General features: G+C 44.9%; 1 protein-coding gene across 1 annotated transcript in view; it reads right to left on the bottom strand.

Moving 5' to 3' along the window:
- The window catches only part of Gipc2 (GIPC PDZ domain containing family member 2), a 60,263-nt gene extending 38,328 nt beyond the window's left edge, over positions 1–21,935 (bottom strand). Inside the window, exons 1-2 of the mRNA XM_050149505.1 lie at positions 21,476–21,935; positions 3,428–3,613 (exon numbers count right to left, since the gene is read on the bottom strand). Of these exons, the coding sequence (XP_050005462.1) occupies positions 3,428–3,613; positions 21,476–21,715 (426 nt within the window). The 5' untranslated portion in view covers positions 21,716–21,935. The remainder of the gene's footprint in view (positions 1–3,427; positions 3,614–21,475) is intronic.
- Positions 21,936–25,329: the final 3,394 nt, after the last annotated feature.

The following is a 25,329-nucleotide window of genomic DNA, read 5'->3' as shown; positions in this document are numbered from 1 at the left end:
GGGGCTGGAGAGATGGCTCAGTGGTTAAGAGCATTGCCTGCTCTTCCAAAGGTCCTGAGTTCAATTCCCAGCAACCACATGGTGGCTCACAACCATCTGTAATGAGGTCTGGTGCCCTCTTCTGGCCTGCAGACATACACACAGACAGAATATTGTATACATAATAAATAAATAAATAAATAAATAAATAAATAAATAAATAAAAGACTTAGCGGTGATGCACAACTCTTACCTGTGAGTTTAGGGTCAGGGTCATGGAGAGACACTGTCACCCCAGTCTGCAAGACGCTAGAAAGGTCACCAGAGAGTGACCAGAGTACAGGAAGAAAGGCAGGTTGCAGAAGTCGGACAGCAGCAGAGAGAGACCCAGGCAGCAGCGGAGGTCAAGGCTTCTGTGAGGACAGAAGTGGGCTGGGGATGGGAGAGAACGCGACAGTGACCTGCAGAGGAGTGCCGGAAGATGCCTGGTTGTTTGACTCCTAAGCCAACAGAATAAAAACTGAGATGGTGGGTGTCTTAATTATGGTTTTGTTGCTGTGATGAGACACCAATAACCAGGCCGGGAATGATGGTACATGTCTTTAATCCCAGTGCTCTGGAGACAGAGGCAGGTGGATCTCTGTGAGTTTGAGGCAGCCTGGTCTACATAAAGAATTCCAGGATAGTTTAAAAAAAAAAAAAAAAAAGCAAAAAACAACGAGAAAGAAAAGGTTTATCCGGGGCTGGAGAGATGGCTCAGTGGTTAAGAGCATTGCCTGCTCTTCCAAAGGTCCTGAGTTCAATTCCCGGCAACCACATGGTGGCTCACAACCATCTGTAATGAGGTCTGGTGCCCTCTTCCGGCCAGCAGGCATACACACAGAATATTGTATACATAATAAATAAATAAATATTTTAAAAAAAAAGAATCAAAAGAGCTTTTTTCTCATCTGGTTTTGGAAATCGATGCTGCAGAAGGCAAAGAAGGCATATTTAGTCTGGATCTAGGGTGATGGCAGGCAAGCCACAGCAATCCTCCTGACTCTCAGCGCATCTCCACACTTCTCATTTTTCATTTATAAAAGAAAAACACACTACCACAAATAACGAGACAACAAACCCATGTCCCTTCCAAAATGGTCCCCTGAGGAGTAATTTCAAATTAGCAAACGGTAAAAACTGGACATTTATGTAGATGACATATAAAAGCTATTTTTATAATTATTGTAATGTGTTCAATTTTGAAATTATCCAATTTGTACAATTTTTGTCATCTGTATTTTAAAGCACACAGTCTCACCATGCCCTCTGTCCCCAGAGGACCAATGACTAGTACTCTGAGGCAGGCACATGTTTGACAAGACATTTTAAAAAAAAAATAGAAACAGCGCTTTGAATGTCAGAGGCCAACATCTGAGGCATCCACAGGCGTTTGCGAAACTTCCGAGCCCTCCTCTGCAGCAGGGACAGCAGGGACAGCGGGCAGGCTCTGCTGCCAGCGCCTGGTGTCCTGAACTTCCCCAGGATCGTCCCGCGTGACTTTCCCAACTCAAGGGTTTTCCATTTGGTCATCCACTCAACAACCTCCAGTGCATTCCTATCTTCTGCAGAGCTAAAAATAACCATCTTATCAAGCGGCCAGTTAGAGCAGCGTCCACAGCTCACTTAGCATCCCTGGGACTGTTCCTTTAACGGTGACAGTGCCTTAGCAAAGGAAGGCGTAAGCTGTGCTGCTGTGTCACGGAAAGCCCTTCACTGAGTCTTTGCTCAGTGACTAGCAAGACTGGGTCTAGAATCATACTTCTTGGGTCCAAATCCTGAACTTGCTTAGTTGTACAACCTTGACCAAGCTTTGTAAGCTTCCGGATCCTATCCTGGCACTGTAGAGTGGGGGTTGGCAACATTGCCCATCACAGACAGATTGCAAAGGCAGAGATGGAAGAGTAAATAATGCATGGTTCTGTAAACTTCAAGAAGCAAACGGCAGCAGATGACACTTTTCAGGGCAGCTGGAAGGGCAAACAAGGGCGCCTTCGGGGTGGCAGAGATGCAGTTCCAATAGATCTTATACCGTTATACCGGCATTAGCAAGTGAACGTTCACTAAGCTGTAGATTTATTTTTAATGCTCTAGACTGCAACATAAAAGCAAATTTAAAAAGACATAGTGCCCATAAAATAAGACTCTTCTGAAAATGGGAGATAGGTCAGTAGAAAGGGGGCTTGCTGTGAGACCCTGAGGACCTGAGCTTGGGTCTCTATCACCCGCATAAAGAGTCAGGCATGTGTCTGTAATTCCAGCAATAGGGAGGCAGAGACAAGCAGATCCCTAAGGCATCTGACAGCCATCCTAAGCTGATCAGTGAGTTATAGCTCAGGGAAAGGCCTTGTCTCAAAAAGTGAGATAGTGATTGCGGAAAGCTGAGGAACATCAACCTCTGGCCTCCACACACATGAACACATACACACACACTTACATGCATGTGCACACATCCACACAAACACAAGCACCATTGTATGTACAAGATTAAATTAAAATAAATCAAGATAGGATTATGGCGAAGATTAAACAAAAAAGGAGTGTGACGTGGCTAGCGTTTGATAAGTGTCCCATGTCCGTCCACCCAGAGGCAAGAGGATCAACTGAGCCCAGTTCATGGACTGCCTGGGCTACAGGGCAAGACACTGTCTCAAGAGAACATTCAGGAGCTGTGTCTGTACTGGACGAATAGAGATATTTCCTTGGTCTCTAAGCAATGTGACATGATCACTGTCATATAGATGTCGTGAGATCTAGAGATGGCTTACGCCACACAGTAGGGTGGACATAGGTTACATGCAAATGCTACGCTATTTGTATTACACACGTGAGCAGGCACAGAGTTTAGCAGGCACAAGGGTTCCTGAACCAACCCATATACACACACATGCACAAGTCAGGGGGGAGGGGGACAACTGTACTCATTACAGCAGAATTTTTATTTCTTAGCTGTTCTCATTTTCAAACTATTTTTAGCATCTTATCTTTACAACTCTGTGTTACTCTTTCTGTGTACTCACCCAAAACAATGGCATTGCTCAGACAATTCCAAAGAAGGCTTTTTTATAGAAATCTGTGCACTTAAAAGTAACAGTAAACCCCTGAAAGTTATTCAGTATGTCCTCAGAGATACACCAGGGCAGTTCAATTAGTAAAGAGAAGGGAAGACACTAGGGCCAGTCCTCCCTCAATAAGCTTAAATTGTTGAGGATGTTTAAAACAAAAGGAAGAATTTCAAAAAGAGTACCAAAAAAATATGCTGTCTTTGACATGCTTTAAATGATAGTGAAATACCAATTTGTGACCCCAGTTGAGCTACCTAGCTCTTCCTGGAGATAATCTCTAATTCTCTTTGACCTGGCAGCTTCCTTAATGGGGCCACCCTGTATTTTCTTTTTCAAAAGCTTACCTTGATGAAAGCGTAACCGACGCCGTTATCTGTGATGGTGAGTCCAAGCGAGTCCTCTGATTTATAGACGTTCACTTCCTTTTTGATCCCCTTCACGTGGGCAAATATGAAATCCTCAAGACCCAAGTGCCCTCCTAGGAGCTTCCCCATGTCAATCCTGGGTGTGTTTAAAGTACAAAATAAGATCTGCAAGGAGAAAGAAACCTTTTAGATCAGTCCGGTCATTAGCAACCGTCTTTAGTAACAGTCCTCAATTTATGTTGTAAAAGCCTCTGTCGTAACATAGATTAGTAAGTTGGTGGACAGGTAGAATTTGAAGCAAAGTTTTCATTCGTTAACATTAGACAAAATAGACTGAATATTTCTGAAGGCCAGTCCCTAAACTAAGTCATTTGCATCCAAGATCTCATAACCCTACCAATGAATGTATAAAGGACATTGTTATCCTCACATCACAAACAGGAACTGGAGACTTAGCAAGATAAAGTAATTTTCTTAAAGTCACAGTTATTACTTGTCAAAGCCAAGGGCCTGACTTCAATTCTTATCAACTTCAAAGTGATTCAGATGAGGTGGTGGCCTGTTGCTCACGCATCTAAAATGTAAGAGCCTAATCCCAGAGGTCTACATGACGCATGCACATGATAGTCACACACACACACACACACACACACACACACACACACATGATGGAAATGCATATAAAAACCAGTAAGCAGATCTTTTTAAATGAAAAATGTTATTTCTTTTGCATCATAGTGCTTCAAAATAGCAATTAATCACACAGAAACTATGATAATTATAACACTGTAATTAACCAATTAGCTCAGAGTTCTTATTAACTAATCCTTACAATTTTTGTTTGTTTGTTTGTTTGTTTGTTTTTTCAAGACAGGGTTTCTCTGTGGCTTTGGAGCCTGTCCTGGCACTAGCTCTGTAGACCAGGCTGGTCTTGAACTCACAGAGATCCGCCTGCCTCTGCCTCCCGAGTGCTGGGATCAAAGGCGTGCGCCACCATAGCCTGGCTGTTTTTTTGTTTTTTGAGACAGCATTTCTCTATAGTTTTGGAGCCTGTCCTGGAATTCTTACATATTAAATTAACCCGCTTCTATTATTTTATGTTGGATCATGGTTTGTTAACTCTTGCTTCTTAGGCGGCTACATGGCATCTCTCTGACTCTGCCCTCTCTCTCTCTCTCTCTCTCTCTCTCTCTCTCTCTCTCTCTCTCTCTCTCTCTCTCTTTCTGATTTCCCACTGGTTTAACTCTGCTAAGCCATTGGCCAAAACAGCTTTATTCATTAACCAATAAAAGCATCACATATACAGAAGGCCGTCCCACATCAAACAAGAAAGGCCCTGCCTCAAAGAAAGACAAAAGAAGAGAACCATTGGCTGAAAGGTGTCCCCCAACTTCCACACAGGTGCCATGTCATATGTCATATACATGCTGCCTCGCAAAATAATCTTTACGAACACACTACCACTGAGCTACATCTCCAGGCTTGCTTTTCCATTTATTTTTCCCAACTTAGAAAATAATGGCTTAGAGAGGAAAAGGAAACCTTGTCTAGGACCCCAGCCATGGCGAACTGACTCCAATCTCTTTATCCTCAGTGCTTCTCTGAGATCTAACAACTGCATAGGGCCACCTAAATCCCTGTCACTTCCTAATGCGTTAGCACAACTGGGAGTCAGGCGTGAAGGCGAGTATCCTCTGCTCTCAGCAGATGAGGACGTCAGCTCAGACCCCAAAGAGTGTTCATTTGTCTAAGGTCAAAGTCAAAACAAGAATTCAGGCTCCAGTGGCTTTTGTCTAACCCACAGTGGTGTTAATGTAAATCCAGTCTTCAATCAAAAGCTTCTCTCAATCAAAGACTGAATTTTTACTGTGTGGAACTAAATAGTTTGTGTAGTAAATTATTCACTTCCTAAAAGGAGAAAGACAGCTTCCAAAAGGAATTACTTCTAAGTGGCTCTAAAAGTCGTACACACCAGTTACTTTAACAAATACCAAAATATCTGCAAATCATGGTTGCTCAATTGAATTATAGTAATTGAGGAGTTTTTTAACGTTGCTTCTGGTAATTTTAAACTATTTATATTCATTTCTTCATATTATAAACATAGGCATTCCAGAATCTCTTGCCTAGTATTTTTTCACAATATAACACACATAACAAATCTCTAGTATTGTTTTATTTTTTGTTTATTATTTTTATTGAGTTATATATTTTTCTCTGCTTCCCTCCCTTCCCCTCCTATCCTCTCCCATGGTCCCCATGCTCCCAATTTACTCAGGAGATCTTGTCTTTTTCTCCTAGTGTTGCTTTAAACAATGCATCATCCTATATAAAAGTCCTTAATACCTGCAGTCACTAGAAACAGTTTCACGGCTTAGAGAAGATACAAATTTGGCAACAAGACAGACATTTAGCAACATGATACTATATGCTTTATTTAGACCTTCATGGGGATATTGTAGTAAGCCCTGCCTCGAACAGGGTAGAACTTTCTATAAATGATTCACTTCTAAATCAGCCGCCCCAGGTCAGCAGTGGCAAGTCTTGAATAAGCACTGAGCCACTCTTTGTGATCCTTCGCCCACACAACACGAGTGCTTTTCCCCAGTGTTTCTCATGACTAAAATAGAAAGACAAAAGGATTCTATCCAAAAAATGAAAGCCAAATCCATATTTTTAGATCACCACTGACTTCCCGGAATAACCAAGGAACATATTTTTCTGCTGTGAAATCTAATCAAGGAAGCTATGTATCTGAGAAAATCAGAATCACAAGGCAGCTCTTGAGACACAAGAGAAGGTTACAAGGGCATGGGTTTCAATCTTGCCTGTGTGTACATGGCCCAGACACTCACCCAACAAGTGAGACATCGCCCTCTCCACAATATCCCTGCTATGAGACGAGACAATTGAGCTTATCCAACCCGAGTAACGTAAGGTACTTGCCAATCTTAAGACATCGTAAATCATAAATGCTGCAACGCTTCCAGCTCTCCTAACAATTCCCTTCCATAAAGGTTCCTGCTCCTTGATAGGAAAGATGAAGGAAAGCCCAGCCAGGCAAGGAGACTGGGTCATCATCCTGACACAGTAGGATGCCTTGTGGACATCGTACACATTGATGAGCTATGTGGACTGAACTCCGGGCACATCAGCAGTCTGCACACACGGTTGTAAAGGGGCCATTAGGCAGTAAGAGAATCTTTAACCTAAATATCCCACCTTGTTTGGCAAAATGCTCATGAAGAACTGCGGTGAGTCCTTCAGGGAGTCTGACCCATAACACTCAGAGGAAAATCTAAAGAACAGGCAACATTTAAAAACCACCTAAACGGGCTCTGGAGAGAAGACTTAGCAGTTAGACTTGCTGAGCTTAGGACTGGAGGTCAGCTCCCAGCACCCATGTCAGGGAGCTTACAACCACCTCTAATTCCAGCTCCAGGGATCCAGTGCCTTCTTCTGGCCTCTGTGGGTTCTCGTATGCAGGTGTACACACATACACATACATACACATGCACACATGCGCGCACACACTTGCACGCACACACATTAAAATAAGACTAGAATGAGGCAAGCAGACATCAAAGTAGAGCGATAAGGGAAGATGGTCTATTGCTACAGTCCAGAACAGAAATTCTGACCAAAAGCTGCACTGGGGTAAGAGCACACTAGAGAAACTATCAGAAAGAAAGGGCAGAGGGAAGGGTACGTAAATATTTTTTCCGGACCAAGACATTTGAAAACTGTTAGGGAAAGGTTCTTTTGGGCTCCCTAGATGAGGCAAATAAAGAATTTGGGAGACGAGGGTGAACAGGAACTTTAATCTTCATTAGGAGGTTGGAAAATGTAAGAAACTAACCAACGGGTAGAGTGGGGGCGTGGCTAAACACGCAAGTGTGGTTTCCCTTATTGCATAGTATGTGTGAGGTTTCGGATGAGCCAGAGGTGCTAGGTTTTGGCCCTCTCCTCGCTCCAGGGATGATAGAGATCCGTAGAACCAAAGATTGAGTGGACGGAAGTCTGTGGATGAGTAGGTCACAGGCTTAAGTAAAGAGCTCTCTGCTGGGAGTTGCCTATGCTTGCCCCTCCCCCGACCACCACTTCCTACCCAGTTCCCACCATACAGACTCTTCCCACCCTCTGCTTGCCTGCGCCTTTTCTACTCTGTCTATGAGATTCCTAGTACTGGGACAGGCAGAGAATTCAGAGAAGGAGAGAGGACCTAGCAGGGTTAGAAGTCTTCCCTAAAGGCTGGCAGGCTACTACAGGGCTCCAGGCTCAACTCCCAAGAATGTGTCGCCACACCAGAGCCAGGACAAAGAGTACCAGGCGCCTGGCTCCAGGCTAGGTACTGGCTTTGTGACTGTGCTACCTGCTTCTATTTTTATGCCCACACATACTCCCCTCCTCCAGCCCTCCTCAGATGCCTGTGATATATAACCCTCCTCACGGCTTGCGGGAGAGAGGGGGGCAGCAAACAGTGGGAAAACTTCTTCACCTCCTGGCTTCCTTTGCCCTCAGGCAATTTGGTTATCATTCAGTTAACTTCTGGTCCCAGGTTATCCTTTGTCTCAAAGCAATTATGAGTACCACTGCCTTTGCTCTCTGGATTATTCGGTTGTGGGGTGTATTTGTATGGTCTCCTGTTCGTGTTTCCTCGGCAGAAGACTAACAAGCATGACCCTGCGTTAGCACACTGAGATTAAGAAATGTGTAAAAAGAAAATTCTGGTAAGTGGCTCAGTGAAAAAAGCTCTTGCAGTATGAAGCTAATGGCTCGAGTCTGGTCCTCAGAGCCCTTGTAAAAAGGACAGATTTGGTGGTGGGCATCTGAAATCCCAGCATCCAACAGCAAAAGGAGAGGCAGAGACAGGAGAGTCTCTGAAGACCAAGTATGGCAGGAAGAGTAAGGGAAACCCCTCCTTGACAAAGTGAAGGCACGGAAGCCATCTCCTGAACATTGTCCTCTGGCATGCACTTCCCATGACACTCACGTGTCTGAAAAGGAAAGGTAGACAGCAGACAGACAGACAAACAGACAGACACACACCACCACCACCACAGACAACAACAACAATAATAATAGTAACTTCTAATTAAAAATAAAGGAAAACCCTATGTCAGGAGCTAGGCAGAGGCTGTTCTTGAATGCTCTGCCCCAGATAACCAACCCCACCCCTGTCTGGGCTTCTCGGGCCGTGATATGAACATAATTACCAAGATTCTAGAAGACTTAGTGTGGAAAGAGCCCAAAATTAGCTTCAGCTGCTGAACATGGATACATGTTTAATAGAATGTTTGGTAGATTAGCAGAATTATAAACTAAGAAACATCCCATCACAGTATTGTCTGTGCTTAGCAATAATACACAGAGAAACAGCCTCCCAAAACCCACCTTCCCATCCGACCTCAAAGCCTGTGCTTTCTGTTGCCCCACGCTGACGCCCCACCTGTCTAGAACACTGGAAACCTGTTCAGAGCTGCAGCAATCTGTGACACTCCAAGACAGTGTGACAGCATGCTCTTCTCCACAAACGATATTCCTGTAAGGGCTGCGCCTGTGGTTCAGGATTTGCCTGGCACGTGCCAACCCCTGACTTCCTATTTCCAGGATCTAGAGAAAAACCAAAACATTGCATACGATTGATTCTAAAAGCCTAAGCCCAGCAATGGTCTCCTCCTATCCTCCCGGTGGAGAACAGCACCTTGGAGAACAGCACCTGCAGAAGCCGAGAGTCAAACAACAGCCTTGGGTAGAGGTGGGGGTGGCACCAACCTCTAAGGAAATAGGTGGAACCTGCAAGAGCTCCTGGTTGCCACGATGAGCGTGTGATGCTGGCATTTGCAGGAGGTTTGGAAGGGCTCGGAGATGCCACATGAACCGCCTGGCTTGGTGAAGAAGTGGGTAACATTCCAAATAAGTTTCAAGTGTCCTAGTAGATATTCACACTGAGAAGGTGATGGGGAACACATTCACTTAAGCCCAGGCTCTAATTCTGTGTCACAGGGAAGTAAAAACTCTTGGTTCTGAGTTCTCCTGGACCACAGTGACTATGCAAATCAAAGACCCATTTGCTTCATGCAAATGCTCACCAAGAATCGTTCGTTTGAGAAAATGAAGTCACTAACAGAACCCTACCCATATTATTTACTTTTTAACAAGTATTTCAGTCAGCTCCTGGTGGTGTTCTTTTGCAATAATTTTGACTGTTCACAAATGTTACTTGGCCCTTCTCTACTTTAAATTTTCATAGAAGGAGACTAGAGCAATGGTTTAGAAGCTAAGAGCCTTAGCTGCTCTTCCAGATTCTCAGCATCCACGTGGCAGCTCACAACTGCCTGTAACTCCATTGCAAGGGACTCTCAGCCTTCCTCTGACCTCTTTGAGTACCAAATGTACACACAGTGCACAGGCATACATGCAGACAAAACACCAATAAACATAAAACTAAATTATATATATTTATATTATATATATATTTATATTATATATATATATATATATATATAAATTGGTTCAGCAGGTAAGGGCACTTGCCATACAAGGCCTGGGTTCAGCCCCTGGAATATGCAGTGGAAAGAAAATCAGCTCCTGAGAGTTGTCCTCTGAGCTTCATGTCATAGCACACACACACACACACACACACACACACACACACCACAACCCCATAGTCAATTTAAAAGGTTTAAATGTCGCACATGAAGACAAAGAAAACTGAGCATGGTGGTCCATACCTGTAATCCCAGCATTTGAGAGGTTCACACTGAATTACCACAGGCTCATCCCAGTACTTTAGAGCCAGAGCCAGGTAGATATTTGTGAGTTTAAGGCCAGCCTGGTCTACCTAGTGGGTTACAGAACAGCCAGAACTACATAGGGAGATCCTGTCTAGTAAAAAAGAAGAATCATTATATAAAGGAAAGAGAGAGCACTGCAGGAGGAGGATGGTGATTTTGAGACCAGTTTGGGCTACATAGAGATTTCTAGACAAGCCAGACTACATAACAAGACATTGTGTTGTTTGGAGAGAAAAGGAAAAGAGGGTGAACTTTGGATTTGGACAGACACATGGGATCAAAACATTGTTCTGCAAATGGATGGATCTACAAAATATCATATTGGGTGAGGTAACCCAGACCCAGAAAGACAAATATCATATGTACTCACTCATAAGTGGCTTTTAGACATAAAGCAAAGAAAGACCAGCCTACAATTCATAATCTCAGAGAACCTAGACAACAAAGAGAACACTAAGAGAGAGCCATTCAAGGAGCTAATCTACATGAAAAGTAGAAAAAGACAAGATCTCCTGAGTAAATTGGGAGTATGGGGACCATGGGAGAGGATAGAAGGGGAGAAGAGAGAAAGGGAGCGGAAAACAATTTAAAAAATACTATTCCTAACATATCTCACTTTTTTTCTAAACAAAAAAAACAAAACTTAAACTTGAACATACTGTATGCAGTAAGAACAATTATCAAATAAAAATTGTGTTCCAAATGTAAAAAATTTACTAGTCTGAATCTTACTTTCCTCATAAAGGAATAAAAAGAAAAAACAAAACATTGCCCTGTCCTGTCTTGCACACTTCACGTGTGCTGTGAGTGCCAGTTGCCTCCACTGTGAATCATGGCAATTTCTAGAGGTTCTGGAAGGAATCATCACATTAGATAAGAGGGCTTGTATTAACTCAACAGCAGTCATGTGCTTCCTGTTTCTTAGTGTGTGCATCCCGCCCTCATTTACACAGACAGAAAAATCAAGCTTGGAAGTGGGAAATACAAAAAAATACAGGCAGAGAATCAAGTAACAGGGATGGGAAACACCCTAACTACAACCAAAATGTGAACCAATGTCCAGGGATGGGGAACACCCTAACTACAACCAGAACGTGAACCAATGTCCAGATGAGGAGAATCTGGGGAGGCTGAATCAGAACTGGCCCTGGATCGGGAAGGAAAAAGCTCTAACACAGACCAAACGGCCACCACTGCATGAAAGTGACACATTGATGTGTGAATCACTGTAACAATGATACAGAATCACCATCTCCTTAGCTCCGACACTATGTATCCCTCTGAGGCCACTTCAACACTGTAACCTAGGAACCTGTTACTTTTACAAACTGCGCTGTGGATCCTGGGTGTCAGCCACCAAATGAAAACATTTGGGCCTGTCTCTCTACAAGCACTCTGTCTCGAGGGACATTTTTTTTTATTTATTAAAGATTTCTGCCTCCTCCCCGCCACCGCTTCCCCCTCCCTGATTCAAGTCCCCCTCCCCTATTCAAGTCCCCCTCCCTCGTCATCCAGGGACATTTTTATACACACAACAATGATGTTTTCTCAATGCTTAAATTCTTAGCCAGCTCAGCCACTAACAGAGGGTCAGACTGAACATCCTGCCACTAACAAGCTCTAAATCCCTTCCAGAAAACTGCAGGACCTTGCAGGCCATTAATAGAGAAGTGCAGGTTAGTAATTAGTCACCTATTACAATCAAACTTATAGTCATGTTACTGTTATATAGTTTTCAAGGTCAAACAGAAATATATTTTAGATAGACAGGTGGTCTTCAAACACTTCAGAGATCTACAGAATATGGCATTTAAGATGTTTTAATAACATGATGTTTTTTGAGAATGAGACACATCTGTCCAGGCAGCACCAATCTACTTCAGGACCTTGCTGGTGTCAGAGAAGTCCAAGCTTTGACTTCCAGCTATACATACACTTGTATCCTAACCCAGAAAAGCCACCTCTTCTCTGCCTTTCTCCTGTCTAGCTCAGTAAGCATCTAGCTCAAAGGTATTTGTTAATGAGTTACTCCTCTCTGAATAATTAGTTTCAAGGAGCACCCTTGGCGAGCTCAGGGCTTTCTCCTCAGGAGACAGAGAGTGCAAGAGCCTTCCAGAAGACACACAGATTTCTTAGCAATCATTAAAATTTGGGTCCTCCTTGATGGCACAATAGCAGTTCTCTTAATGCATGGGGAGGGGATGTTGGCCCCTGGGACACTGTGAGCTCCCGGTGGCTCCCCCTCCCAGGCTTTTGTCTCTTTCTCAGATCTTTTCCTCTCCTGCCACTCACTACCAACTGGGCAGAGCAGGGGTTCAATGTGCTTCTAACCAGCCTCCTTGTTAATGTCGGGGGAGAGCGGTACCACACCGTGTAGCACAATTAAAAAAAAAAAAAAAAAAAAAAAAAAAAAAAAAACACAGATCAGAAAAGTGTGGAGGCCCAAAGAGGCCAAAGGTCAGAGAGTTTGGGAGTTTCTAATCCCTTCAAGGTTACTGTGGTTCCCCCCCCCCCCCATCAGACAGAAGTCCCACCTAGTTGTTAATCAGAGAGTCCTGCTTTCTCAAGGTTATTGTCAACAGGTGTGGCTAGTTGCTCCTGGAATAGGGAAGTAGTTTGTTTCTACTTAAAACAAAAGTCTAAGGATCCAACTAAATTCCAGTTCCCTTTAAGGAAATAACTTGGGATTTCACCCAGGGCGTGGTTTGCCTACAAAGTGTTTGATCTTAGGCGTGAGTCCCACGGGCTCCCACTCACTCACCAACAAAACCTGGAGGACAGATGGAGGTCAGAGGACAATCCCAGGTGTCAGTCCTCCCTTGTTTGAGGCAGGGTCTCTCATTTGCTGTTCACTGCTGTGTTCACCAGGACAACCGGCCCTAAAGTCTGCAGGGATTCTCCTCTTCTTTCTGTCTTTCCACGGGAGCACTGGGATTACAGACTTGCTCCACATCCAGCTTTATGTGGGCTCTGGAAATCTGAAGTCAGGTCCTCACAGAGCAGGTGCTGTGCCTACAGAGCCATCTAACAGACCTAGAAAGGAACCTATTAGCCACCCGGACTAGGACAGTTCGTCTAGGACAGCAGCCCAGAGAGACACAGGCACACAGACTAAATGCCCGAGCGTCTCTATCTCTCACATAACACACCTACCACCTACTCCAGATGAGCAGAAGTGAGGGGCCCATTATCCCAGCAGCTCCTTCCAGCTAGTCTGCTCGGTTCAAGAGCATACACTCATCTCTGAACTTTTTTGTTCTTTGCCTTTTATTTGTGTATTTGCGTGTGTGCACACATATGAGCACCTACCACAGCGGGAACGTGGCAGTCGGAGAACAACTTGCTGTAAACAGTTCTATCCAGAGTTTGGACCCCACGTATGGATCTCAGGTGGCCAGGCCTGGTGCCTTTACCCACTGAGCCGTCTCAGCAGCCCTCCCCTTTTCCTTCTCAAAATGAGTCATTTTCCTGACGTTTTCACATGGCAACGAAACTTAGGCTCAAAGGGGAACACTAAGCACACAGAGTGACTGTTGACACATTCCTAAGTTCTCAAAAAACACAGCACGAATCCAGCAATACCAGCAAACCTCAATAAGGTGGAGGTAGGAACAGGCTCCAGAGATGGGAACAAAGGCCATGGGAAGAACAGGCTGTTTTCCCTTTAACATTAGTAATGACACATTTGGAAACGGAGAGCTTTAAATTTTAAAATCACGTTGTGGTTTGGGCCTGAAATGAAGACACATGTCCATGGTCCTAGCTACCTGACAGACAAAACTGACTGAAGCCAGGAGTTAGAGGCGAGTCTGTGCAACAGAGTGAGACCTCCATCTCAACGGGCCATGACGCTGCCTTGCCGTTTGTGTGTATGTCAAGAGAGAACCAACCCCTAGATGGGTCACTCACTCATTTGACGAGCTACTGGGCGTCTAACTATACAAACCGATAAAGGTTGCCTCTTTCTAAGCCAAAATGTTGCCAAACCTGAAACTTTTTAAGTATCAACATGGCACGGGTATAAAATTCTACCAATTTCACACCTGAAATTGGGACACAGATAAAATCTGGGCATACATTCAGAGTGGTGTATAAAATTACATTAGTGCTATGTATAAGGTGAATACAAAGCATAAAATTAATTTTGCTGTGTGTTATAAAGTATATAAAAAAAGACAGAAGTTAATTTTCTGTTTAGACTTAGGTTCTTTCCCCAAGACATTCCATTATGCATATGCAAATATTAAAAAATATTTTTTAAAAGTCTGAAATGGTGTGGGATACCCTTCTGTATGCTGTGAATATGTCTTATTACCATTGGTTAGTAAAGAAGCGGATTTGGCCAATAGCCAGGCAGAATAGAGCAGGTAGGGAAACCCAAGCAAAAAGATAGGGAGAAAGAAGGCGGAGTCAGGGAAATGCCAACAACTGCTGGAGAAGCAAGATGTGAGGTGACAAGTCATGAGCCCCATGGCAAAATATAGAATAGAAATGAGTTAATTTAAGTTATAAGAGCTAGCTAATAATAAGCCTGAGCTAATAGACCAAACAGTTTGTAATTAACATTAAGCCTGAGAGTGGTTATTCAGGAACTGGTGGGCAGGAGAGAAGCCTCCAGTTTCACTTAAACACCCTGGTCACAAGCACTTTGGGTAAGGGAAATCACGGAGCAGTATAATCTAGACCACAGAAATAATTCCTGAACCATGTAAAGAAAGTGAGTCTGAGGTTCTAGTTTCTGGATATACAAACTTCTAACCTACATTCGAGCACATGACTTGCTCCTGCGTCTTTCCTCATGATAAGGATTTAGAAGACTTAACAGCCACCACCTACTTGCTGAACAGAGTTACAGTAGTTAAATATTCAAAATGCCTCTTCAACAAAATGTATAACCACCACGCTCAGGAGCTACAGCCACAATGACTCAGCTTCTTTATGTAACCCGAATATTTTTAAATACTTTCGGGACTGGGGAAATGGCTGAGTGGTTAAGATGCTTGTACAAGCCTGAGGACCTGAGTTCAAATTAATGCGCGCGTAAAAAGTTGAGCATAGCTATGCATGCCTATGAGCCCAATGTTGTGGGACAAAAGTGGAAAATCCCACTGGTCAGTCAGCCTTGGTGCAGAGGAGATGGTCAGATTCAGTGAGTAGCTCTGTCTCAAGGCAATAAGACAGAGAACAGAGGAAGACACCTCCGATTCTGCTCTGCCTTCTATATTCGAACATGTGCAACTCTCATGTGCATGAGCCAAACATGCATACATATGCCACACACATCTACGCACATATACCACACACACACCATACCACACACACACCATACCACATACACATACATGTATACATACACATACCACATACCACACACACACACACACCACATACAAACACCATACCACACACACACCATACCACACGCACACACCATATCACACACATCTACATACACACACATACCACCCACATGCACAAACACACACACAGCCCATTCTCCAACAGACGTATGCACACACAGAAAATGAAAAGTATCATTTGACTTTCTGAAGAGATATCCTTCATTTGTATGATGAGTTAACCAGCCTTTTAGAGTCAATTACTTACTTTTTTTTCTCTTTCTTTCTCTTTCTTTTTACTGAATTGCTCATTTAGTTGTTGTGGGGGAAGCATCAGCAAGAGGCTTTTTGCATAATTGGCCATCTGTTTCTATGTAGTGATCACAATCGTCTGCACCCAGCCAACATCAGTAACAAATGCAAATCAGTTCACAGGCTTCCTTCCCTTCCTCCTCCAGGGGCCACGAGAGACAGCCGACACCCACAGCAGTCAGCTCACAGCAGCGGCCACGAGACAGTCAACACCACAACAGTCAGCTAACAGCAGCGCCTTCTTGGTTTTGCATATGGTCGCTGTGCGCCATGACGAGTTCCGTAGAGATGATTTCATTCAAAAATATCATGTGCTTTGACTGTGTTCACTCCTCATACACTCCCCATCTTGTAAGAACCCTTCCTTTTCCCACAGCCTGTGTCTACTTTCACGACATATGTTATTATGTATGTACACATACATCTTATATAATCTAGCATATATATATATATTTCATATATATGTGAAAATCTGCAATGTTTGTCTGAGTCTGGCTTCTTTCACTCAATACGTTTATCTACAACTGCTCTGTTTTCCTTCAAATGACATAATTGCATTCTTCTTTATAGCTGAATAAAGCCCCATTAAGTGTGTGTAATACATGCATACATGCACACACATACATATATAATTTCCTCTGTCCATCCATCATCTGACAGACGCCTAAGCCGCTGTCATGGCTCAGCTACTAGGAAAGTGCAGCAACACACACGGCTGTGTAGGTACCTCTGCAGCACGCTGGTGAAAAGACCTTTCCAGCAATTACCCAGAAGGGGGACAGTTCGATTCTACCGCGTTCCGGCTTTGGCTTTTGTAATATTTGCTCTAATTTCCTAGTAGCTGCACTAGCTTACACTCCCATCAGCCTCTCCTTCCATCCCCTTCCCAGCGCTTGGTTTTGTTATTATTGTAGTTGCTGTAATTGTGTGTGTGTGTGTGTGTGCAGGATAAAGAGAGTGCATGTATGCCAGATGACATACGTGTAGGTCAGAGGATATTTTGCGGAGTTGATTCTTCCCCCTTGATATGGTTCGCAAGGCAAGGGTTTACCACTAAGCCAAACTGCCAACCCTGCTATTTGTTTTCTTAATGAGAACAATTCTGAATTTGGTAATTGATCTCAATGGTGTTTTGACTTGCATTTTCCTAATGACTAATACAACATCTTTTGGGTACAAGGGCAACAAGTATCTTTGTGTCTGAGTTGAAAAACTGTTTGCTTAAAAGGTTTTCCTTGGCTGAAGATATGGCACAGTGGTTAAGAATACTGGCTGTTTTTGCAGAAGACCCAGGTTCAAATCCCAGCAGCTATATGGGGGCTCACAACCATCCGTAACTACAGCCCCAGGAGATCTGATGCTCCTTCTGGGCTCCAACGGCACTGCATACACACATACATACATGTAGGCTCACATCCATACACACAAAAATTTAAGAAATAAACATTTGATTTTAATTTTTAGGCATGGTGACATACGCATTTAATCCCAGCACTCAGGAGGCATAGACAGGCGGATCTCTGTGAGTTCAAGGCCAACCTGGTCTAAATGCCCGAATTGCAGATCAACCAGGGCTACATAATGAAACCCTGTCTTAAAAAAACAGTTTTCCTGGATTTGTATTTAGAATTTGAGTGCAATTACTAAGAACTTCCCAGCTTCTATGTAAACAATTGGAACCAGGAAACTGAAATCAAGTCTTGGCTCCTGTGAACCTACAGATTCTGGGAAAGCTGCTTAACTTCTCAGAGGTGCACTCGGTCCAACTAGAAAGTAAGACAAAGCCCAGTGAGGGCAGAGTGGCCACGCCGCCCACTGCATGCCTGGCACAGCTGAGCACATAGGAGTGTCTGGAAGCTTGCCTGCATCTGCCTCACCCGACCTCAGACTCCCTCCTCCTCCCAGGAAGGAGCGTAGCTCTTGGTCCAGTGCCACTCCTGTCCCTGTGCCATTTATCCGGGGTCAGAAGGCTTCTGAGGTCACTGTCTATGCCATTCTCTGAAGCGTCACGGTATACACTAACATCTCAAAAAGCAAGAGCACAGCACCGTGTTCCTCGTTGGACAACAGGGTAGGGAACGGAATCCCTGTGGTGTGCTTTTTGCTGTTGCTGTTTGTGGGTGTTTTTGTTTTGTTGTTGTTGTTGTTGTTTAGTTTGTTCAGTTTTTGTTTTGTTTTGTTTTCCAAGACCTGGCGTCTCCGTGTAGTCCTAGAAGTGCCGGAACTTGCTGTGTCAAGTAGAATGGCCTTGAACTCACAAAGACCTGCCTGCCTCTGCCTCCCCGGTGTAGGTGGTTAAAGGCACGGGCCACCACCTCCCAGCTTTTGCTTTGTTTACTGAGACAGGATCTTGCCATGTATGTAGCGCAAACTGGCTTCAGACTTGCTCTGTAGCCCAGGCTGGCCTCAAACTTGTGATCCTCGAGCCTCTTAATGTACATTTGAAGGTTTTCGGTTTTGTTTTTAGTTTCCTTAGTACAGAGAGTGTGTGCAACATGCATGACGGTCACAGAACCGTGTGATGTGATCTTGATTTCATTAAGCAACTTGAGTTTCAGCGTCAGCTACTGGGGTGTTTACACTAGACAATGACGAACAAATAAATGTATTATTCGACAGTTTCACACAGGTGTATAATGCAATCTGGTCAAACTCTCCTCCCATGCCCTCTTATCCCTCCTCTAACTCCTGCCAAGCCCCGCCTCTTGCCAGCAAGTCCCCCTCCCACTTTCATATTGCTTTGAGTTTAGCTAGGGCTGCCTTAATGAGCATGGGTGTGGCGCTGTCCACTGGAGTGTGGGCGACTCCAAGCATCTACACCACCGAAGACAGGACTCTCTCTCTCTCCAGGAGCCCTCACTAGACAATTGCTTCCCAGGAAGGAGAAGGTGACCGATACTCTGTGCTGCATATAGTCATTACTCTCATTATGCATGGCTGAGTTTTTTTTTTCCGCTCTTTTTTTTGGGCGGGGGTGGGGGTGGCCACTGTACCACAGTCCAAGTATAGGGGTCAGAGAACAACTTGCAAGAGTCCATTATCTTTCCACCGTGTGGATCCTGAGGGTAGAACTCAAGGGGTCAGTCTTGGCAGCCAGGCCCTTACCCACGAAGCTATCCCACCCACCATTCAGTTTTTATACTCCAGATGGAGAACTAATGTTGGTTACTCACATAAACACCCTAATACACACATCGCTGCTATAAAATGGGTTTATGGACTTTGCACATGGAAATGCCTCATGCTTATTATTTGCCCTGGAATTTTATCTTGAAAATCAGTGCAGCGTGGACCGAAAACAAAGACCGTATTTATCAAGCTATTGCTAAAAGACTGGAAAAACTGGTTATCCATGCAGCTTTGTAGAATTTGGGGGTCAGGAGAAAGATGGGCTTACACATGGGCTCTGCCATTTGCCAGGTGTGGTTTTGAACCTGAACCTCAAAGCCCTCACTTCCTCTCTGGGAAGCAAGAACACAGTAATACTTACTTCTTAAGGCTCAAGTAGATTGACTAAGAATAATGGACCGATAGGTGATAAGGGAAACAGTCTAGAGTCCCTGGTTACAGCCAAGAGCTTAACAAAGGGAACCAGAGGACCCAAACTTACAGAGAAAACTTGTGCTTTCGGTCCCAAGCTACGTGACCTTAGTGAAGACCCAACCTCTTCGCACGTCAGCTGGCCTGTATCAGTGGTATTATTTACAGGTCTCGGAGGGCTGACCAAGTCCAGTGCAATCTGCTATGTTCACAAAGACTCCTCGGGTCTGTCTCACAGCCTCGTTCACAGATGCCCTTATCTCCAGAAGTCAGCCTTGGCCAGGCCACCCAGGACTAGAACCTGGGTCCACGGTCACCTGTATCTGGTTAGCCTGGCACCTACCTCATCTGGGAAGGTTAAAGGAAAGAGTCACTTTGAAGTGTTGTGTTGGTGAGCCTTTATTAAAATAAGCAACTAACAAAAAGGGCTTCTGATTTGTCCTTAGAGCCTGGGAACTCTAAAAGAACCAAGAGTTACACTTTTTAAAACTCTTTTCTTGGGGCTGGAGAGATGGCTCAGTGGCTAAGAGCCCTGATGGACCTTGCAGACAGTCCTGGTTTGATTTCCAGCACCCACACGGCAGCTCACGGGCATCTTGTATTAATAAATTGATACAATTTCTGTGTTTTTTTTTTTTTTCAGTTCTGGGCAGCTGGGAAGGAACAAGCAGCCTCCGACTACAGATGTGTGCAGGCCACTCTGTGTCAACTCTACACTTCTGGAAGCCCACAGCAACAAAAGTCTGCACTCCTAAAGAGACAAAATGTATGCGTGTCTGTGTGTGTACGCATGTGTGTGCGCGCACGCATGCACACACTCACATGAGAGTGAATAAAACGCTTTCATGTGTGCAGGCACACGTGAAAGCCAGAGGACAGCTCTGAGAACTGTTTCTTGGGCTCTGTTCACTTCTTTCTCCTCCTCCTCCTCCTTTTTTGAGACAAGTTGTCTCAGGAGCCTATAACACTCTCAGAAGCCAAGGCTGACTCAGGCCCCAGGAATCAGCCTCCCTAGGCACTGAGGTTACCTACCAATGGGAAGTAACACAGGCTGTTGAGTTCAGGAATTTGAACTCAAGAGTCTCCTGCTTTGACCAAAGCTCCAAAACATTTATCCCACAAATGAATTTTCAGGTAACTATTTTGGGTAAACATAAAGGGTCAATAAAAATCCCCATAAACTAATACATTCAAGATAGAACCTTGGTCAGGTTCTAGGCACCATATACTTCCGCTAAATTTTCTTGGTCCCTTTTTAAAGATACCTTGGAAAAATGAAACTGAGCTCTTCTGTGAAAACTTGCTAGTCTGACAGTTGGCTGATATTCTCAGGTACCTACCTTGGAATAACAACCAGATTTTTGTTGTTGTTGTTGTTGTTGTTTTGATTTGATTTGATTTTTTCAAGACAGGGTTTCTCTGGAGCTTTGGAGCCTTGATCTCACAGAGATCCACCTGCCTCTGCCTCCCACGTGCGGGATTAAAGGCGTGCGCCACCACTCCTGGGCTTCAACCCAGGCTTTTAATTTCTTATATTTTACCACCAAAGCATTTTTTCTGGGTCTGTTAAGAAAAGCAATGGTGGGGAAAATAAGCTTCACCTTGGACGCTCCAGGACGTCTTTCCCCTTTACTCTGGTGTGTCCAGGAAGCCACACCAATTTTTTCCCTCCCCTGTATCTCTGGTTAGACTCCCAGTGCAAATTAATGACAGAGCGCCTAAGAGTAAAGTTCAGGTCCGACGGAGCGCATTCATTTGTCCAGGCAGATCTGAGTCCTAGAAGGAGCTGGGGCACGTCCTACCCTGAACGACTGGACCTAGGCCGACTCCTTAACAAAAGAAAGTCTTAGTCGCCCGACCCCCGTGACCCACAATCCGGACCTGAGCGGATAGTTCCACCCGGCCCCAGGACTGCCCTTTTCCTTGAGTTCTCTCTTCCCGGAAGGCGCTGGGGGCCGACCCCACCCTGCAAACGATTTGCGGTTCGGGGACTGCGACACCAGCTTGGGCTACAGACAGGCTGTGCTCCCTGAGCTTACCTCGGACGGCGCGATCTCAAACACGCCGGCGATCTTGGCGTAGAGCTCCTGGATGCTGGAGAACTCCTCCACTCGGCCCGTGGCGCTGCCGTGGGCCAATTGTGCGTGGAACACCAGCTTGCGTGCCGGAGCTGGGGGTCTGGGGACCTCTTCGGGGACGCTCGACCTCTCGCCCTCCACCAGCCGCGCCGTCTCCTTGAACTTGGCCGACTTCTTCTTCCCGCGCAGTCCAAGCGGCATCTTGCAGGGCCGATGGCGTGAACCACCTGTGCTGCCCGCGCCAGCTCGCTGGCCTCGGGCAACGGACTTTGCGCTCCGGCCCTGGGCTCGGTGCAGGTGACAGCGGCTGCTGGGCCAATGGCAGCAACGCTTCCGCCTGGCGGTGCAGGCTTCAGGCCCCCTCCCAGTAGAGGACAGGGCACCTGAGCGAAGCAGTCACCGCTCTCTGCAGCTCAGTCAGAAGGAAAGTTATGCAGGGCGGGTCAACTCCCTTCTCCGCCCAGGCCTCCTCTGATTTCAATGAAGACCTGGGGATGCTTACAAAGAAACGAAAAAACTAGCATGTTGGCCCTGCCTTGCCTTTTGTTATCTGGACTTTCAGCTAGGTACAGCGGTTCGAGCCAGTAGCCCGGGCTATTAAGGGTGAGGCTGGGTGAGTGCTACAAGTTCAAGGCCAGCCTTGGCTAGAGACTAAATGTCTCATAAATTACAATATTTGCAGGAAAATTGAAAGATGGAAAGAGGACATTATGTTATGCCCTCTACATTATGCAGATTAGGCCAAAGAAAAATGTTACATGTTTTTCTTTTCTCATACATAGAAGCTATATGTGGGAGGGGTTATGCAAGTTGAAAGGAAACTGTGAGAAGCTGGGTCAGGGTACTGGAATACACATGATGTGAAAGAGATCAGTGGAGGAAGAGACAGGAACAAAGAGCGAGGGCCTGCGTGCATGGAAACGCCACAAGGAAGCTCCTAACTCTGTGGGCTAACTTTAAAGGGGAAATTGTAGTAGAGGTGGCATTTGGTCACATTCAAGTAATCACAGCCTGTGACTCTCTGTCTATAGGCATTCATACAGAAGTCACCCTTCCTCACCTGGGTAAGAAACTCACACAACCTTGAGAGTCTGTCAAGTTCAAACCCCTCAGCCAGGCCCTCAGCTCATCATCTCTTTGACCTGCTCATTTCGGAAAGAGGGCTTTCTCCCCTAGGTTTTCAACACTCCCAAGTTCATTGTTCCGCATGCTCAGAGAAACTCACTCCCGCTCTTCAGACGTGTGTGCCCTCAGCTCCCCATGCCTTGCCAGAAACTCTATCCACCTCAGTCTCTAAGCTCTGAAGCAATCTTGCATCTGACCCCATCTGATTTCGACAACCAAGGCTCTCTTTTTAAAAACGTGTGTGAGAGAGCGCGCGTGCGCACGCTCCTGCACACATCTGTCTGTATATTGTAAGTGTGTATGTGGAGCTCAGAGAACAACCTTGGGTGCCAGTCCATCTTATTGGAGACAAGGTCTCTTGTCTGCTATGTGCACCAGGGCATTTGACCCGAGAGTTTCTGGGGTTTCTCCCTTCTCCACCTTCCACCGCACCACAGATGCGCTGGGACTGCAGACACGGGGTCTACCGTGTCAGGCTTTCTAAGGGCTCTGCGGATTCCTAGCTCTGTCCTCACACCGGCACAAGTACTTTACCCACGGCGCCATCTCCCCAGACCAAGGCTGTCTACCTCTAAGGTACCTGTGGATTTCTTCCTCAGCCCCTGGGACCACAGACAATCAGCGACACATTCTCCCATCCTTGCTGTTTCCTCCAGCGATTGTACTTTTCCAAAGAAGCATTTGCTGAGAGCCTCCCTGTAAACAGACTGCACTCCCTGTACTTTCAGCCCGTGGCATCACCTGGTTAATTACCCGGTTCGGTCTACCCAACCAGGAGCTTTGAGGGATCCTCGCCGTGTTTTCACACCTTGACTATGTCCCACCTCCACTTCTGCCGATTTGCCGCTTTCTTCGTGTTTCCCAGACTTATCCAACCGTTCTCTCGCATCCCTGTGTTCTCCCCCAAATGATTGCACTAACTCAGATCAACAGATAGTGTTGGGCAAACCACGTGATCTGCAGTTCGGTCCGATAGGAAGGGTATGGTCTAAGGAAGCTCTAGGACTGTGCCCAACTCATCACATTCCTTCGAGTGTGTGTTTTCTTCCTTCATCCTCCACGAAAGGAGGGGTGTTTGTCTTTTTTTTTTTTTTTCTTTCGAGACAGGGTTTCTCTGTGGCTTTGGAGCCTGTCCTGGAACTAGCTCTTGTAGACCAGGCTGGTCTCGAACTCACAGAGATCCGCCTGCCTCTGCCTCCCGAGTGCTGGGATTAAAGGCATGCGCCACCATCGCCCGGCTGGGGTGTTTGTCTTGAAGCTACTGTGAAGAGGAGTTTTTCCCTGATTTCTTTCTCCGCATCTTTGTCACTTATAAATAGAAAGGTTACCGGGTTTTTCATGTTGACATCGTATCCTGCTACTTTGCTGAAACTGTTCATCAGGTCTGAGAGTCTCCTGGTGGAGTCTTTATGTTTATATGCCCTGACTTTCCCCATGCACACTGGATCGTTGACTCTAATTAGACAGTTCTCAGCGGTAGAAAGCATTTCATGTTTCTTTTTAGTGTCCTGCTTACATTTTTTATTGTGTTATATGTATAATAGGTACCCACAATTATAATTGAATAAATTAGATTTCCTTTTGATGCGGCCTAAGATGAACTAATAAAATGCAACTGGGAGTATCAGGCTAGGTATGTGACTCAATGATAGAGTGCTAACCTAAATGCACAAGGCCTTCTGATCTCAGCACAGTTTTAAAAGAATGTATTAAGTTTTATTTTGCACCTAGGATTGTAGTGCAGCCCAGATTGCCCATCTTCGTCTCTTCGGTTCACTAGCATTTGGCATGTCTAACAATACTAACGTATCAACTGTAGGACCAAATATAAGTGAGTCATTAAAATTCTCAAATTTCTATACTCCTATATCTGCTGAAAACAATATTATTTCATCTATAAGACACTATGTAGTCATTAAATGAATCATAAGATAAATTTACTAGTTGTCCCAGAAAATATAGCCTCTGGTTACATTAGTTTTGAAAAAAACATGTATGGTCCCACCCTGCCTCACATACCCACTGTGGATGGATCCAGCAAGCAAATATTTAGGAAAAAAATAAACACAGGATTTGTTAAATGCTATGCAGTTTTCCTCGGCACTAAAGATAGCATGTTTTATAGTTGCATGGCAACAATGAGCAATCAAAGACAACAAGTAGAGGAAGAAATAACTCAGCTGAAATTCAAATAAAATTTGCCAGGAATAATTGCAATAGCAAACTGAGGCATGAAGGAAAGGAGAACAAAGTGATGGAGTGTGAAGGATGAAGTCAGGAGCTCAATGAGCAAGTGCCTAGTGAGCCTACTGGGAGCTTGCTCTGCATGGGGCTTTGTTGTGGAATAGAGTATTTGTTTAACCAAGTAAAGATGTGTTGCATTTGTTTGTGTTATAGAGTAATTGTTTAGCTATGTAAAGATACATTGTATTTGGTAATGTTGCAATTGTTTAATTATATAAAATATGTTGCTTTTTGTTCACACTGCATTTGTTTAATTCTGTAAAGACATGTTGCTGTTTTACCTTGCCTGCCTAAGGTGGGGGATTGGTCCAATAAAAAGCTGAATGGTCAGTAGCTAGACAGAGGAGGGATAGGCAAGGCTGTCAGGCAGAGAGAAAAGGGGAGATGGGCAGCCAGCCAGTGACCAACCAGCAAGGGGTCATACAGACAGACACAGAGGAAACAGG

Source organism: Alexandromys fortis, unplaced genomic scaffold (genome assembly GCF_014885135.2).
Source record: "Alexandromys fortis isolate MF-2015 unplaced genomic scaffold, M_Fortis_MF-2015_v1.1 scaffold_68, whole genome shotgun sequence".
In the NCBI taxonomy this organism is placed as follows: Eukaryota; Metazoa; Chordata; class Mammalia; order Rodentia; family Cricetidae; genus Alexandromys; species Alexandromys fortis.
The sequence above is the reverse complement of the archived record's forward strand: the minus strand, read 5'-3'. Positions and strand labels throughout refer to the sequence as shown.